General features: G+C 35.1%; 1 protein-coding gene across 1 annotated transcript; it reads left to right on the top strand.

The window, feature by feature from the left end:
* Positions 1–1,163: 1,163 nt before the first annotated feature.
* On the top strand, positions 1,164–4,331 carry msc (musculin (activated B-cell factor-1)). The gene is made up of 2 exons (XM_066721008.1): positions 1,164–1,668; positions 2,082–4,331. Exons 1-2 carry the CDS (start codon positions 1,177–1,179, stop codon positions 2,166–2,168), a joined length of 579 nt encoding a protein of 192 aa, XP_066577105.1. The 5' UTR covers positions 1,164–1,176; the 3' UTR covers positions 2,169–4,331.
* The last annotated feature ends 14,281 nt before the right edge of the window (positions 4,332–18,612 follow it).

The raw sequence follows: 18,612 nt of genomic DNA, 5'->3' as shown, positions 1-18,612 counted from the left end.
ATGTAATTAAGTTAACTTGGGAAAAGTTGTTTAATTTGATCCAATAAAATGTAATGCTGAATTTGATATGCAAAGTTTTCAGAAATGCCAAAATGTCCTCGTTCTTAAAATAGAAAATACTGGTAGCTTAATGTATTCATTATAAGAGTCATATGAGAAAGTGAATGCATTTTGATTTAGCCCTATAGTCTTCTCCTGTTCTCATTTAATGTTGATGTAACCCCTTGCTTTGACCATCGGTGTGTGTGTGAGTGTGTATATATGTGGACATGTAATAGTGGTCAGAATGACTTCAACAGATGCCATGCTAACAATCTTCGAAAATAAAATGAACATTTTATTAATTATTTTCTTTAATGTATCCACTTTTACTTTATTTCTTCAGGGAATTACAGTTTTGTCAAAGTGTAAAGTTGCTGTTTTTGTAAAACATATCTTTACAAATTATGCTGTTAATATAACTTGACATCTTCATTTGACTTCTTCCTTTTATCTATATGGCAAATCCCTCATTTATGTGTTGTGTTTTGGTAAAATGTGTCACTATATATATTTTCATTTACATTATTTATTAGCAATCATAAGCTTATGTGAAGTAGCAGCAGTAAAATAATATTTATAATGATAATACAAATTACTACTACTACTACTACTACTACTACTACTACTACTAATAATAATAATAATAATAATAATAATAATAATAATAATAATAATAATAACCATCATCATCATAATCATCATCATAAGCGTGTAGGTATCAATATTTTCTCAGTATTAATGAAGATGGGAGTATGATGTATTCGACACCCCAAGGGGTTTATAATTTGCCAGTAGCTAAGTGGTTAAATGTGGAGAGTGGTTTTCCAAGTTTAAACTATGCCTTGGAACATACCATAATGAAACAACAAACTTTAACGTTGATCTCTTTTCATATCTTTAAAATATGTGGCATGACAAACATAATATTATTAATAATAAAGTATGCATGTGGATCTGATATTGTGTTACTTTGTGAACACCTATTTTTAAACAAAACAATCACTGCTATTGGCTTTTTTGCGCACGGCTGTAATGGTTTAGTCTGGGGAATTAAAATAAATGCTGCTGTCAAAACTAGATATATGTACCATCAAAGTTTAGAAAGGGGTCTTCCAAGCAAACTGTGCTTCATGTATGCTGTTTAAAGCATATATTACATTAGTGTGCAGGTTGAGCGCCGCTGAGATGTCCACTGGCTCGGTTAGTGACACTGAGGACATCCCGGAGCTGGTCCTTCAGGGGCTGGACCTCCACTGCAGGAGAGCGCAGAGGGACGCGGTGGCCGCCGCGCTGTTCAACTCGGACGACGAGTCGGGGACCGAGTACAGCAATGATGGGGTGAAGAGAAAACGAGGCAGAACCGGCCCCGGGAACAACCCGTTTCCCAAACCCCACAGGGATTGTAAGCAGTCCCAGAGAAACGCGGCCAATGCGAGGGAGAGGGCAAGGATGCGGGTGTTGAGCAAAGCCTTTTCCAGGCTGAAAACCAGTCTGCCCTGGGTGCCCGCAGACACCAAACTGTCCAAACTGGACACGCTGCGCCTGGCATCCAGCTACATCGCGCACCTCAGACAGCTCCTGCAGGAGGACCGATACGAGAGCAGCTTCGTCCATCCTGTGAACTTGGTAAGGAACCGGTGTTTATACATGTATTAATGCGTGTATTCATTTCTTTTGTTTCATTTTGGTGTTCTCCAATTTCGTATGTCGATATGTTGGTGTGATTTAAAAGAACTGAAAAGTCCTGTATCACTCAGATTTTCTATTCTAGTCTAATGTTCTATATATGTAGACATATTATTATAATAATACTAATCATTAGTAGTAGTAGTAGTAGTAGTACAGCATACGCAGTTTCGAAGATGGATGATGGATGGATTATTATTATTATGGTTATATTGAACAATATACACAGTAGCTCTGTTGTTTTTTAACTTATGCCATTCCTTGCATTTATCTTAGTTCATTCCCTGTGTAACTGAGTCTGCTTCAAGTTAATGTATTATCTGTTTCTGATGTATCTTGTTTTGTGTTCACAGACATGGCCATTTGTGGTCTCAGGGAGACCTGACTCAGAAACTAAAGATGTTTCTCCTGCGTCCAGACTGTGTGGAGCTACAGCCTAGACAAACTCCAGTGTTACCTTGTGTTTTATTTATATTTACAGAATCTTTAACTGGCTGAACTGTAGCACTTAATGGTTAAACTTTGTAATTATTATATTGCAAGCACTTACTTTGAACTTTCTTATAAGACATTCAAGTTTATGCACTATGGAACTTATTCGTCATCTGACCATAAATCTGAAGATTAGAATCTCGGGTTGTCTTCTTCAAAGAAAAAACAGCTGGGAAACAGCTGTACATTTTCAAAAGACTAAAGGAACATTTAAGGAAACATTACTTATTTGTTTTATTTCATATTATTGAGTTGAATTATCTATTGAACATATGTATGATCATAATGATACAATTATATGTACTGTAAATACTTAAATATATACAACTGTGCTGCGTTGAGCAGTGTGATCTGTGTACATACTGTAGGGGACAAGTTCATAAATCTTCTTCCCATACACAGCTTTATTAAAAAATGTTTGTTGTAAAGATATGATAAAATATATATATATATCATTTTACAAATTACTTGCTTATTTCTTATTACTTTAGCTGCATGGAACCCTGTCAGCACTTTATAAGGCACTGAATGTTGGGATTGCTACTGTAACTTTGATTTAGTTCAGATACAAATGTCATATTTCTCTACTTATACTTCTTTAAATGAACTCTTGATTTAGAAAATTGAGAAATGCATAAAAACAAAAATATGTATGGCAGCTTGTGTCTTTGTCAACCCAAGTACTCAAGTATAGAAATGTAAGTTTCACATGCCAATAGATGGAGGTCTGCCAGTTGTGAGAACTGTCATTTCAGACACTAGGGGCAAGCATCCCCACATTTCTATGAATCCTGTGTTGTATCAAAGGTTTTCCCAGACCCAGGTTTGAGAATTATTGAAGTACTTCAATTGTTTTATTTTTAAAAGTTACAAGACCTTATATGTGTTTATGTTTATAATTATCAATGTAAAACAGTGTACCAAAATGAGCATTAATGGTAGGAGTATTAAGTTTGACATTTTAATACTTTCTCTTCCAAGATGTGTCAGTGTGATTAAAAGTATTGAAATGCTGCAATATTTAAGAAGGCTGCAGCTTGAAAAAGTTGACTTTTCATCAGGACATTGGAAGAAGGCAGCTGTTAAACAGCTCAGCTCCCAAAAGTATTTGTCTCCTGGGAGAGCTGAATTTCTTTTGTTAAACAAGGTCAGCTAATGGTTACAAACAGATTTAATTTTGTTCTTGCAATGGGGTACAATCCAAGCGTTAGATAGTAAAAAAAAGTTGTAAGTAAAAAAATAAAATAAAAATAAACAATGTCAGCTAATGGTTACAAACTGAATACATAAAATTAGATTGATAGATATATTTAATACTACCATGCAGGTGTTTAAGTGCTAATCCTTTAACCTATGCAATGATTTGTTTAGTGTCTTCTTCATGTGTGAAACCATTGTATACTTATTATATACTATCTACTATATTATATCAGAGCCTGATATGTTTTTGAGTAAACTGGCTAAGTTTATATATATTATATATAGTTTACATGTACCTCCTTCACATAAAGCCTTCCTCAATAAACATGCTTGCTACACTCTGACTTAACATACTGCATATTGAGTCCAATCATTTCAAAATTAGTTTCCCTCCAAACCTTTGACTTCTTTTGAGAATCAGTATCTCAATATTGGGAGGCTCCCTTTGGTAAAATGGCCAGGTATATTGTATTGTGTGCACAGTTTACTCTAAATCAAGCTCATAATGCTCCTGAGATATGAACTGTAATTCAAAATAGAGATAATACAGGTGGAGAGAGGGGTTGAGTTGCTGTCTATCAATTCATATGTCAAATATTTGTTGTTTTAGAAATATTCCACCATATATCTTGAATCTGTGTGTGATGGTTACTTACTTACTTTACTTATCCTCTTCACTCCAAGAGGAGCAGAAGGTCTAAACAAGAAACTTCCATGCTTTGTGTGATGGTTGCTCTGTAGATAATCTCATATTTTAGCATTTAATAGGCGTATTGCTCATGTTTATGTATTATACAAAAGAAGTGTACAGTTTATATATAACTTTGATAAAGCACTAAATATATATTTTCCAAATAAGTTGTTCATTTGAATTTCATTACTTCAATTTATCAAATAAATATTTTAACACATTGTGATCTCATGGACTTTTTTTTTCTTAAGTTATTGTGTTTCACTTATATTTAGTTTAACCATTTCCATTTTTGGTTTGTCAGCCTGTCCAGCAGGAAAAATTGGCAGAAGTATGTTTCTGTTTGTAAAACCATTAAAACTATCTCTCAGCTGCATCATACCTTTGATGTAATTATTATAATGTTGCTGTATTTTACCTTTCATATTAAAATGAACAGCACTATGATGTGCATCTCTATCTGGCAATTTGTACTTCTGTATTATCAAGGATCTAATGCAGTCGGTCACAATATGTATAGCAACATACACTAAACGGGAGAATTCCTGGCACGGCTCATTTTATTATGACTGGAATATATACTTATAATAGATTAAAATCATATCTATAATTATGAGATTTGTAAACATTTAAGTAGTACAATTTGACTACTTACATAATATTTAAGCAGATGACACTCTTCAGATCAGGAAGCAAGTAATCTATGAGTTAACAGTCCCACCTAGTGGTGAAAAGAAGGGCAGTCAATGCAAGAACTGAAGGTAGACTCCTGCAAACATTTTATAAAGTTTTATGATGCTAATTTATACTCTCCTCATACGGAAGTAGCCTTTATATATATCTAATTTCATTAAAAGTAGACCGAATTTGTTTTAAATCCCTCTTAACCATAATAATTGTACCAGGCATTTTATAAAATTAGATTAATTCATGCTTTCTGATATTTACTGTAATAATTCCAATAACTCCCTGTTTGTTTGTTTCTAATTTTGTGGTTCTTTAAGTTAAATATATTAATTCACCACAAATTAGAAGGAAATCCCAGAGCAAAGCAAAACTTCAATCCAACATCATCAACAAGTATTGTGATTTCTCTGCAATTGGAATGTGGGTCAGTTTTGATTAGGTATATGGCTAAGTTGTCTTTGTTCCTATATATCTTATTTACACTGTTTTATTAAATGTATTTGGGGCAACATACTAACTTCAAATGAATATATACAAATAAATGACATATGATAAAATATTGAGTAGGCTAAAGACCTACCATTCACCTTAATGGTTACAATAGTTTGTTATAGATGTCTTTTGCTGACATGCGATTCCAGTTCATTCCATAGATGTTTTAAGGCAGTGGTCATGGATGGGCAAAGATACATCAAAATGTATTTAAAATAAGATACCAAAATAAACTACTGTATTATTTTATTTTAAAAATACTAAAAATACTTTTACAAGGGAGCATGAAATCACTTTGCAAACCTTCCTTCTATCGGCCTATTTGCTCTCTCCCTTCGCCAGTAAACTGACTCCGCCGATTAAGTAGACAATGTTTGATAGCAACTGCTTTCCTCTGCCTAACGAGTCGTGTGATAAATCTGACATATGCAACCAGATAACAGACCAAATATTCACATATCCCTGTGATCACCCAGATCACCCAGACTGACTCAATGACAAACAAGTTATTCATAAGAAGACAACTGATGGCACCTTTATTCATAGCAACTAGTTTCTAAGTAATTAATCATTTGATTGTTAATCATAAATATAATAAATTATGTGTCAGGCAGTCATACATGCAATGGTATGCAAAATCATGATCCTACTAAACAGCTACTTCAATTAGGGTACAATCATTTAGCATTCAATTATTTATTTATCAATCATTGGACACCTGTTTGAAGGTTGAAAACAAACATTTTAGCACTTTGTCAACAATTATTAAATGATCAATATGTTTTGATTTTAAATGTAGCCAGAAATGTAATCAGAAAGTAGCAACAGAGCTTGCCAAGGAGTGGCGGATGGGTTGACAACCTGCTCTTTAATGGCGTTGCAGCACAACGTTGGTAATGACAATAAGGCACACGTGTGTGCATTTAACAAGTTACACCATATCGTGGCATTATAATGTAATATTGTACTGAAACGCTTTTATTTTTTTCGTGCACAACCAACGAAAACTTAACATAGGCTGAAAGTAGCAAGCTAACGTTAACTGTGAGGGCTGCTACTCGGGTCAAATAGTTAGCTAGAACATTACGTAAATTGGTAAACGATTTATCCTAGGCTACTAAAATGAACCCCAAAACATGAACTGTTTAAAATTGTAGCAATTTATGCTAAAAATCGATGGAAAGCTGGCAACCTACACGTTTCTCACCTTGACCTTCTTCTTCGCATATGGATCAATTTTCTGTTCTGATCTCAACAAGTCTGGGCAAGTAGGCACCATTTTTGTTATGTCATCATGTAGACTTCTCACAAAGTATTTTACAGTATTTATAAAATACAAAATACAAAACACTAAAGTATAAAGCCATTTCCATCAACCCTATCAAATACAAATTACAAAATCCTATTTTGTATTTGAAATATGTATTTCAAATACATGTATCATAAATACTGCCCATCCCTGGCAGTGGTTCTCAAATTGTGGTCAGCGGACCAAGGGGGTCCTTAGAAAAACTACAGGGGATCCACAAAACATTTGTTATGGGTCTGTTGTGTTATACTATATATATATATATATATATATATATATATATATATATATATGTATATATATATATATGTGTATATATGTATATATATATGTATATATATATATATATATGTATATATATGTATATATATATATGTATATATATGTATATATATATATATATATATATGACTTCATGTGACTTCACGTGACAGACATGTCATTCGGTAAAAACAAAACATTGTAACAACCATGTAATTACACTTCAATTCCAGAGAGATTCCCTAATCGGTAGATTTGTCCGCCATTTTTTTCACGTTTTCAAAAGGGAATGGAATGTCAGCCGAACGTGAAGCATGATGGGATGTCGTATTCATTGTAGTGAGCTCTGGTTGTATACTGCATATTTGAGCAAATATAGAAAGCCATCCAGGTACTTTAACCATACTACACATTCATATACTATATCCAATATGCATACTACTGAAATGTTGGATTGTAGCACGTGTAGTATGTGGTTTCGAATACAGCCTATTTATTTATTTATATTCACGGCTTGCTAGCTATGCGAAACAGCTGCACACTGTTTCATTTGAACACACGACAGTCGTGGATTCGCGCATGTAAATCACCCTGTCCTGCACAAATGGCATGAGAACTGTACTTAGGGCTAATTTACATATGAATTCACTCCTTTGCCCTTGCATGACGTCAGGTAAACAGCAGCTTCTCCTAAATACAATAAACTAAAACCATGTAAAACCCAAGAGGGACAGGGTCATTTCATCTTCATCTCCAGGCCAAAACACACAAAATGTAAACTCCACCATTGATACAATTTCAACTTTTCTCCAGGGCCGACAAATAAGTCCTTGCTTCATATCGAGTTTCTGTTTTTATATTGTTTTGGTGCGGGTTTTAGGATTTTAACTTGCCCTGTTTTATTAAAGGCATTTTAGTTCGTTTTAGGATTAGTATTATTATTATAGTTTCTACTATTAAAATTGTGTGATTGTAACATGCTATGTACAGTGAGGGAAAAAAGTATTTGATCCCCTGCTGATTTTGTACGTTTGCCCACTGACAAAGAAATGATCAGTCTATAATTTGAATGGTAGGTGTATTTTAACAGTGAGAGACAGAATAACAACAACAAAATCCAAAAAAACGCATTTCAAAAAAGTTATAAATTGATTTGCATGTTAATGAGGGAAATAAGTATTTGATCCCCTATCAATCAGCAAGATTTCTGGCTCCCAGGTGTCTTTTATACAGGTAACGAGCTGAGATTAGGAGCACTCTCTTAAAGGGACTGCTCCTAATCTCAGGTCGTTACCTGTATAAAAGACACCTGTCCACAGAAGCAATCAATCAATCAGATTCCAAACTCTCCACCATGGCCAAGACCAAAGAGCTGTCCAAGGATGTCAGGGACAAGATTGTAGACCTACACAAGGCTGGAATGGGCTACAAGACCATCACCAAGCAGCTTGGTGAGAAGGTGACAACAGTTGGTGCGATTATTCGCAAATGGAAGAAACACAAAATAACTGTCAGTCTCCCTCGGTCTGGGGCTCCATGCAAGATCTCACCTTGTGGAGTTTCAATGATCATGAGAACGGTGAGGAATCAGCCCAGAACTACACGGGAGGATCTTGTTAATGATCTCAAGGCAGCTGGGACCATAGTCACCAAGAAAACAATTGGTAACACACTACGCCGTGAAGGACTGAAATCCTGCAGCGCCCGCAAGGTCCCCCTGCTCAAGAAAGCACAGGTACAGGCCCGTCTGAAGTTTGCCAACATCTGAATGATTCAGAGGAGAACTGGGTGAAAGTGTTGTGGTCAGATGAGACCAAAATCGAGCTCTTTGGCATCAACTCAACTCGCCGTGTTTGGAGGAGGAGGAATGACCCCAAGAACACCATCCCCACCGTCAAACATGGAGGTGGAAACATTATGCTTTGGGGGTGTTTTTCTGCTAAGGGGACAGGACAACTGCACCACATCAAAGGGACGATGGACGGGGCCATGTACCATCAAATCTTGGGTGAGAACCTCCTTCCCTCAGCCAGGGCATTGAAAATGGGTAGTGGATGGGTATTCCAGCATGAATGACCCAAAACACACAGCCAAGGCAACAAAGGAGTGGCTCAAGAAGAAGCACATTAAGGTCCTGGAGTGGCCTAGCCAGTCTCTAGACCTTAATCCCATAGAAAATCTGTGGAGGGAGCTGAAGGTTCGAGTTGCCAAACGTCAGCCTCGAAACCTTAATGACTTGGAGAGGATCTGCAAAGAGGAGTGGGACAAAATCCCTCCTGAGATGTGTGCAAACCTGGTGACCAACTACAAGAAACGTCTGACCTCTGTGATTGCCAACAAGGGTTTTGCCACCAAGTACTAAGTCGAAGGGGTCAAATACTTATTTCCCTCATTAACATGCAAATCAATTTATACCTTTTTTGAAATGCGTTTTTCTGGATTTTTTTGTTGTTATTCTGTCTCTCACTGTTAAAATACACCTACCATTAAAATTATAGACTGATCATTTCTTTGTCAGTGGCAAACGTACAAAATCAGCAGGGGATCAAATACTTTTTCCCCCACTGTATGTGGGACTGAACAGACTTCGTGCCTGTATCAGTTATAAATAGTGTGAAAAATAATTGTGCCTACCTTACTCATCCGTGTGGTGGTGCCTTGGGGTCTGTCGAGCCTGCTCGGGGAGAGAAATATTATTGGGTGCCACGAGCGTAGTCTGGTTGGTGTGGTCACCCCTAACACTCATAGGTGGTGACATGACCACTTCACAGCTGAGCTGTTGTTGCTGCTAGATGTTTCCACTTCACAACAACAGCACTTACAGTTGACCGGGGCAGCTCTAGTAGGGCAGAAATGTACTAACTGACTGGAAAAGGTGGCATCCTACGGAAAGGTTGCATCCTATGACGGTGTCATGTTGAAAGTCACTGAGCTCTTCAGTACGGCCCATTCTACTGCCAATGTCTGTCTAAGGAGATTGCATGGCTGTGTGCTTGATTTTATACACCTGTCAGCAATGGGTGAGGATGAAATGGGCAAATCCACTAAATAGAGGGGATGTCTGTATACTTTTGGCAATGTAGTGTAAAAATACCGGATATGTATAGTAAAATACTGGCCGGATGGCAATCCTAAATGCCACAGACATCTTTATTGTACAATTTTCATGTTTGAAAGGTTAAACAGATGTTTATGTTATTCATATTTTGGTTTTATTAAACAGTTATTTACACAAAATAAGTAAAAAATAGTTAATAAACCACTGAAGCTTTGAGAGAATGGTTGGGTAATTTTCTGTTGAGCTGATGATCTTGAAATGTTAAGAACATGCTATAATGTTATTCCATTGTGTAATCAGCATTGTTTCAACGCTGAATCAACATTGCAATGGCAATACAATTAATTTATTTCTTCAAATAAGATTTATTCAAGACATAAGTCAAACATTTAGAAAACATCTGGGTTCCAATGTTACTTCAACATCTAGATCTGGTACTGATACTTTTTTCTTATTTGTTTTTTTTATGTTCAACTGATATAATGTGGATGTTTTTGATATAAACATCTTTTAAATGTTCACAAAATTAGTTTTGCCTGCTGGGTGTTGTTTATGGCAAACAAAGTTAAGGGTATACCAGTTTCTAACAACACCATAGGTAGGGCTTGAAGAGCTTTCAAATATGAAATATCAAAGACTGGTGTACATGTGAGACAGTTCAGCTTGATGAGACAACTGATATTGGGAATACAACGCAATTGTTAGTTGTTCGTTATGTGTGGATAAGAGGAAATGTGGAAGATATAATTTTTGTTAGGAGTTGCCAGAATGTACTATAGATAATTAAATATTCAAATTATTGGATGATTTCATGAAAGTTGAATCTCTGAACTGGAAGTCTGTCTGTACAAGTAGCCAGCCACCATGGTACACAAAAGGAATGGTATTGTAGCGGGAATACAAGCTAATTCCCATCTCCAGCCTTCCAGCAAATAAAATGGAATCCGTATTGACTGACACAGAACTTTGTGTGAATGCTATTCCTATTCTTAATTGATAGAGAAAATAGGAAAACAAACTAACAGATAATTATGGTGGTATATGAATAAGGCTTTTTAAAAAAACAACCTATTGTTATGCATTAAATGTTAACTGCTCACCATCATCGCCTCGCACTGGGACTTGGTTTTTGTGGCAACAAGTGTACCTAGAAAAAATGGCAAAACAACATACACCAAGAAACAAGTAAGTCAAACCTCAAGAAATGTATATGCTTTCTGAAGAGAAAAGACATGCATTATTATTTATTTATTTATTTTTAAATATGAGACTGTAATGTATTGTAATGTGACTCTTTAATCTTTGTCCCATGTGACACGGCATGCAAACACTATTTGAACCATATCATTTAATGCACACAAATGTCTTCAGCCCTTTTTATGATACTTAAGTTAGCTCTCCCTTATTTTATTATCTATGAGTTTGTTTGCATTTATACATACATTCTCATGCAACCCTGGCTGCATAAATGTTCTGACCAACAAAGTGCAAGAGATCTTTTGTCATGCTTTTATTTTGCATGTTAATGCAGTTTGGAATTATTTTTATAAAAATATTTATAAAAAAATAATAATCTGAGATTCCAAGTGAAGTATATGTGTATTTATACTGTATCAGAGTTATACATTAGAGTCTAACAAATAACAGTCTCTTGAGCATGATAGTGGACCATTTGTGTAAATGTATGAGCTAAGTGTCTGTGCAGTAATATTGGGTTCAAAGAGGCACAGAGAGCAATTTAGAGTTAAGGATCCTTCATTGGGACAATGGATGTAACTGGTTAGATGCAGATTTATACATAGATTGATTGCTTCACATGGCATTGACTGTCTTTCCAGGGGTCTATGCTCTTTGATGCTAAGCAACCACAGCATCAAAGAACGTGGGAGGTCGGAGATGCTCGAGACACCCCCTCGGGGAGCGAATTGTATGATGAAGGTCATGTGAAAAGAAAGACAAGAACAGGTGAGTATGGTGCAGCACACAGAAAACAGCAGAAGTAAAGGAAGCATATATTTACGTGTAAAAGCAAAATATTCTGATTGTAATACATTTACAGTACTGCTTACATGGGAAATAATTTTGCCAAGTATAATAAAGAAAATACCACTAAGATCATGTCATGCTTGATTTTCCATTATTTATTTCACAAATTATCAGAATTGTCAAAGCCTGATTAGAAAAAACATGAAATGTTTAAATGTTACAGTATGTTAATTTCATGGTTGTGTTAGCATGACCCGAGAAATTAAAAACATTAAAAACTATTGTAATCACTTTTATATAAGCAAATTAGTGTCCCATTGAGTTGTTTCAGTATTCTGTGATTCTGTATCAGTAGGAGCAGTCCAGTAATGTCACGCTAACAGGCTTTTAATAATCTGTTTTTTAAAGCCTCTTTTTAGGGACTTCCCCAGATAATAGAGTGTACAAGAGCTTCTCAGAGATCTGGTGTATTTTCTACAAATTACAAGAAGTCATAATTATTATAAATATTAACATTTTGTCTCCTTTTTTGATATTACATTTTAAATATTTATCTAAATGTTAAATTACAAAATAAAGAGGAGAAAAGGGCCTTATCTCAATTTTTAAATGTCAATTGACAAACATCTTTAGATATGTGTTCTTTTTAGTTTTAGGCTTGGATTTAATTTAAAACACATTGAGCAGAAAGAATAACTTTATATAATAAGTTGTGGACTTTTATTATGTATTCAAGCTACAGTATTGGCAAAATGTAAAATAAATTGGAGGGGAATTGTAAATATATACATTGTACACCAGGGGGCAGTCTTAATCTTTCCAAGAAACTAAACTAGTTTCTCAGCCTGTTCTCTGTGGTCGAGTAAAGTTAAATTACTTTAGGTTAATGCCCAAAGTTAGATTATAGTAGATTTAAAATGTTAAATCAGTTTCTCAACAAATACAAAACATTTAATACTTATACTTTAATTACATTTTCCAATAGTTCATATTGTTCTATAATAATAATAATAATAATAATAATAATAAGAAGAAGAAGAAGAAGAAGAAGAAGAAGAAGAAGAAGAAGAAGAAGAAGGAAAATTAATCATGATATAAATGATTTAAAACAACTACTAAAGTAGTTGTGTAAAAGTATCAAAACAAAAGTAAGTAGAACTGATCTATTCACAAGTTTCCCTTTGTTTATAAAGAAAAAAATAGATATCTATCTTTCAAGAGGAAAGAAGCATGGAAGTTGAAATGATTATTCTAATGAAATTATTTTTAATAATTGTGGATGATATTGCTGTACTTGGTCATGTACAGTGGGACATTAGCTAATCATTTGTATATTTACATTTCCCAAATAAAGAAAAGCTTAACTTTTCAAAAGAAAAAGAAAACAAACTGTATTTTCACTTTGCATGTATGTTGAAAGCAGTTTTGTACTTGCAACGGCCTTTTGACATACTTTGAAAGTGCACTTATGCAAACATTGAATTTGTTTACAAAAACAAAACTTTTTTAAATGAAGAACAAAGCTTAAATTCCACCTGCAAACTAGATGAGATGAGTATTTTCTTATATTAATTTTCCCAGATTTTGTTTTATCTTAGGTAAAATGTGTTCATCTGAACAATAATCTGTAACTGAAGTGAGTGAATGCTATATTATTGTATACAATTATAATGTAGGTGTAACACACATATTTTTTCAGGGATACAAAGTACTTTAATTGAGTAAAGAAAATTAATATGAAGCATCAGGGTACAGTCTAACAACAAGTACATGTCACTATTCTGGTAACACTTTAATTAAAACTGAGCTTCTTCGTGTTCAAAAATATGTTTACGTAAAATTGTACAGACACACCAAACAACACTGAACTGGGTGTCTATGAAAAGCAAAGTAAGACAGTGGCACAGATGTGAAAACCTAGTTCTCAAAATGTCTTGGATCCAACTGACAAATCAAAAGTGCTAAATAATTCAGTGGTGTGAAATTTGCATGAGAAAAAGGTAATACATTGCTGGAAATAACTAGACAACAAAGTATCTTAAGTGAAACTTCCTGTTAATGAAACCATAACAAAGTAACCACACAAAAAATCAGAGGTGGAGCACTTTGTTCCAAGATACAAATCTCTTCCCAGAAAACTTTAAAAGTATTGAACAGATGGCACACAGACTAAAAAGAATGAGTGTTGAAGTGAGAACAGTATTAATGCAAGGTACACCTCAGTAAGATCATACGATCGATGCACTTATTCAACACATCAGACGCAGAAGGAAAACAGCCAAGCTTAAATGCCAGTTGGAGGGCAGATAAGGCCTGCTGCTGCTGTGTGTCATTACAAGGATTCCTCTTCCTTCTTTACCCTGAAAATGCTGGGGCTTATTCAATGGATTAGAGTCCATGTGTGCACTATTTTTACACTGGACTTCTTGCTCCAGCCAAATAATGAATCAACAAGGTTGTCATTTCCATGGTGAGAGTTTGTTTTCCCTGTGAATCAATACTCTCTTGGCAGTGTCATGCAAATCAAGGAAAAAGCGTTAGTGGATATTTAAATTAGCCACGGACAGGGTTAAACGCAAGTTCAGAGAAAAAAGGCCCAAAAGTTTGTTTTTCATGTACACAATATATGTACAAATTAGACAGCAGGTAATCCATGGTTGTCAGGTAATATTGATTTGTTTTATTTTCTTTAGATAGGCATTAGATAAGCATATACAATGTTGTAATGTATACATCCGTGGTGCTTGGTTACTTCATACTTTTTAATATGCTAGTGTGGTGGCCTACATTGTTTCTCAGATGAAGCACAGAGAACATGTTAGCAATAAGGAATGCTTTGGTTAATTTATTGAAGGCTTTAATTGAATTGAATTGAATTGAATTGAATTGCTTCAGATCAGTGTTGCGTATCTCCAACATGTTGTCAAAAGAGTACCTGGATTGGAGTTCTTACACCTCTCCTCTGGGTGAATGAACTTCACAACATCCCCCAATCGAGGATCCTATGCCTTGGTTTCCATTACGCAGCTGTTTGTGAATATACTACCATTCCATAACTGGCATAGTACATTGCAGCTTTTATTTGGCTATTATATGGAAATGGCACTAGCTAATGAAATGTGCAACTGGTGTCTCTGTGTGAAAATCCTGCCTGGATTCTACATTTTACCCTGCAGTCCCACATGTTAATTAGATCTGCCTTGTCCTTCTCTGGGGGCATTACATTCAGCCTCAAAAAGTATTCTCACAGACTCTTTCCCAAATGTGCATGCACATTTTCATTTCATATTTAAATAACTATCCATGGAAAGTGGCAACATGCCAGAAGATATATAACATAGTGTAAGTGGTTCCCCCTGGTGGAAAAATCTGTGAACTCGGGTGTAATATTTGACATGACCTCTTACATATGCGGACTTCATCCCCTTACCTTATGTATTATATTTTGGGAGTTATAAGGAACAAAGTGCATGAGGTAACTTCATAGTTGCTCTTTATGTTTGCCTTTTGTTCCTATGGCCATCGGGAACACTATTCACTCTGTAACAATAAATCTTTTTAAGGTTCGTAGAATATTTTTCATGCAAGAATACTCTCAAGAGATGTGTTGACTACCATTACACATAATCATTATTTTGAGTAGTAGTAAGAGTAGTAGTAGATGTAGTAGTAGGAATTGAAAAGTGGCATTTGTAGCCACAGTTGGTAGTGTCTGGTTTCAAGACTTATATTGATATTTATTTGAATTGTATTCAAAGCATTAACATAATAAATATTACATTTAAAAATATAGTTTAAAAATAAACATGCCTTGTGGCTAAGCCAAACCCACTGTGTCCTTCAATCCTGTTCTAGCCATGTTAATCAGTCGCCTACCTGATTATTCACCCGGTTTTCAATGTGTCAACAGGAAGGCAACTAATTGCATTAAATTAATGCATAAAGGCCCACTTATTGGTATTGCCCACAAGCAAGCGTTTTTCTTTTCTTTTTTACTTTTATAGTGTGTTATAAGGTTGTGGCATTTCCCCTTTTACATCTTTCATGCTTTATCAATATTTTTTCAACACATTGAAAGCAGTAGATGTTAGTGGCCTATTCTCCTGTGTGTTTTCTTTCAGCCTGGAGTCAGGAGTACAGCTCTTTGATAATTATACAGGGGTTATGAAAATGGTCAAGTATTAATGAAGTCATCCACTGCAGTTGTTTGAAACATATGTACTCATTTTAGAGAAATCCCGACCAAAACATAGAAATTGATTCAAAACGCGGAAGCATGCATTAATGTGCCGGAGAGCTGTCTTCTATTACCCTATACTTGTGGATTTCATTAAATTGTAATAACACAGAAAGAGTCTGAATATTGGTCTTTTAATGTTAATATATATATATATATATATATATATATATATATATATATATATATATAGATATCCAAAGTGCTGCTTTGGAGACTTCTTTCAAATGAGCCACAAGCTACCTACATCGACTATACCATGTCATCTGAATTTGTACATTCTTAACATTTATCCACATCTGTTAGATTCAATTTATTCTGCTTCACTTTGAATTCTCAGCATAAACCACATCCTATTTCAAGGCACTGCTAGCAACAACAAATAGGGCCAAATAAACATATATAAGCAAATAAATAAATACCAACATATCTCAAACAAATAACAACATAGTTCTCTCAAGGTCACTTTGAATGCTATTACACAGCCAGTTCTACATTTTGGAGACTTCCTGACTCACTTGAGATATGACACAGTTTTCATTCAGGAGGATGATACAGTTTCAGGCCTGGAGGTGCACCCCTTCTGGAAAGAATGTAGCCTCTTTGTCATTTGTTGTGATGCTATGGGAAGGTCAGGTTAAAGACCATAGATTGACAAGACAACACACCGCCAGGAATACGGCCCAGGGCTATCTCTTTCATGACACGTAGAAACTGACAGCTCGTACACTAGCTGATGTTTGTGCACTGTGGTTGTTTCTGCGGTGTTTTGATCAAGCTGTAGTAGCGAGTAACAGATATTTTTCTCATCAGGCACGTAATCCCCTCAGCTGTATCTGTAAGAAGAGCTGCGTGAACCTGTGTGTCTTTATGTAAACTCTCACAGACGTTGCTTTTCTCTTAAAGCACTAAAACAGGACAATTTTGAGAGAAAATAACAATTACTGGAAAGTACATATACTTTTATACAACTGAGCCTAATTCACTCATTTTCCTCTCCAGTTACACAATTATGTTTAACAGTACATTTCTATGTAATTTTAGTTTTGTTTTTAAGTAGCTTTATAGTATAAAGTAGGACGGTACGTACAGGTGAAATGCATAACATGATTTTAACGAAGCCCATCTCTGCTTTTCCAATTGTTGCACAGGAGCAAATGTTTAATTGATCAATCATGAAGGCCTAAGTGCCCTCCATTGATTAATGAGTGTAAGAAAGAGGGATTTTCTCTTTGCAGACCTTGTTACTAATTATGTTTTCTCTCTTTCTTGTGAATCTAGATCTCTAGTTTACTCTTCAGCTTTCTCTAAGACAGGGAGAGTTTCTGTAAGGAACATTGAGACTGCTTTTCTTTGTCTTAATCAGCGTGTGTTTGTGTGTGTGTGTGTGTGTGTGTGTGTGCGTGTGTGTGTTTGTGTTTGTGTGTGTGTGTATGTGTGTGTTTGTGTGTGTGCTTTTTTCACATTGTCCAACAATAATCAATCTATAACAACAGTAACTGCTACAGTAACAGTAAATGTCATCATCACAAACGTCTATTGTCTTAGGCTTCAGATACATATCTTTAACTAATGCTGTTTTTGCTTGTGCTCTTGGACAAAGCCCAATGAGGAGAATACCTTGCCAGGTTTCAATACAACTTAGTTTCACTCCTGGAACTCCTTGGCCAACTGTGAGTGTGGTTCCACAAGTTATATCACATCTCTGAAAAATGAAACCTTTTGTCATTATCACTGGCAATAAATTATGTGTTACTGTTTCATGCATAATGGTACAAACAAGATGCCATAAATCAGAACCAGACTGAGTAGTGAGGACTAGTGTTGATAGTCTAGCCAGAGGATGGAGGATAATAGTATTTTTTTTTATCAAAGTAGTATTATGATAATATCTGGTTGAAAATGAAATGTTTCTATCAACATGTTATTTCAAAAGTGCTTCTTTCCAGTATTAGTTATTTTCCTAGCAATATATATATACATATATATCTTAGATATGATGGGAAACTCCAGGACTTGAGGGCTGTAATGGTCTATGATTTTTTCCCTGATCTAACGTTTAATGAATATAACACCTAAAATATAATTAATCTTTGCAAATGTACTTAATCTAAAACTTCTACTATTACATGAAAATAACTTTAACTAAAGATGCTTAAGAGTAGGTAAGGTTAAAGCCCTGCCAATGTAAAACTGGTATAGTACATTTTGGCAGATTAGACTTATTTTTGTTGACTTGGTTTAATGATTTGTAAAAGATCTGCATTAAGTTTGACACATTTCTGAAAGCTTCACAGCTGAACATAATTTTCTTATGGGTTCTTCCAGTAAATGTAATCATAGCATGTTTTGGAGGATTTGGCTGATGCAGGGCTCATTCCATGAAAAGATTTTAACACCTTATTTAATGTGTTTGAAATTTACTAAATGGAAGTCTGAGGGTTGAGGGATCTAATTAGACAATGTGGAAT

The sequence above is a fragment of the Amia ocellicauda genome, chromosome 2 (assembly GCF_036373705.1).
Source record: "Amia ocellicauda isolate fAmiCal2 chromosome 2, fAmiCal2.hap1, whole genome shotgun sequence".
NCBI classification, from domain to species: domain Eukaryota; kingdom Metazoa; phylum Chordata; class Actinopteri; order Amiiformes; family Amiidae; genus Amia; species Amia ocellicauda.
Note: the sequence above shows the minus strand (reverse complement) of the source record. Positions and strands in the feature narration are given on the sequence as shown.

What these genes read in the sequence shown, in the direction of transcription:
- msc (XM_066721008.1), top strand. Translation starts at nt 1,177, where the DNA reads ATGCTGTTTAAAGCATATATTACATTAGTGTGCAGGTTGAGCGCCGCT. An exon ending in TCGTCCATCCTGTGAACTTG is followed by an intron (nt 1,669 to 2,081) that starts GTAAGGAACCGG and finishes TTGTGTTCACAG; the next exon opens with ACATGGCCATTTGTGGTCTC.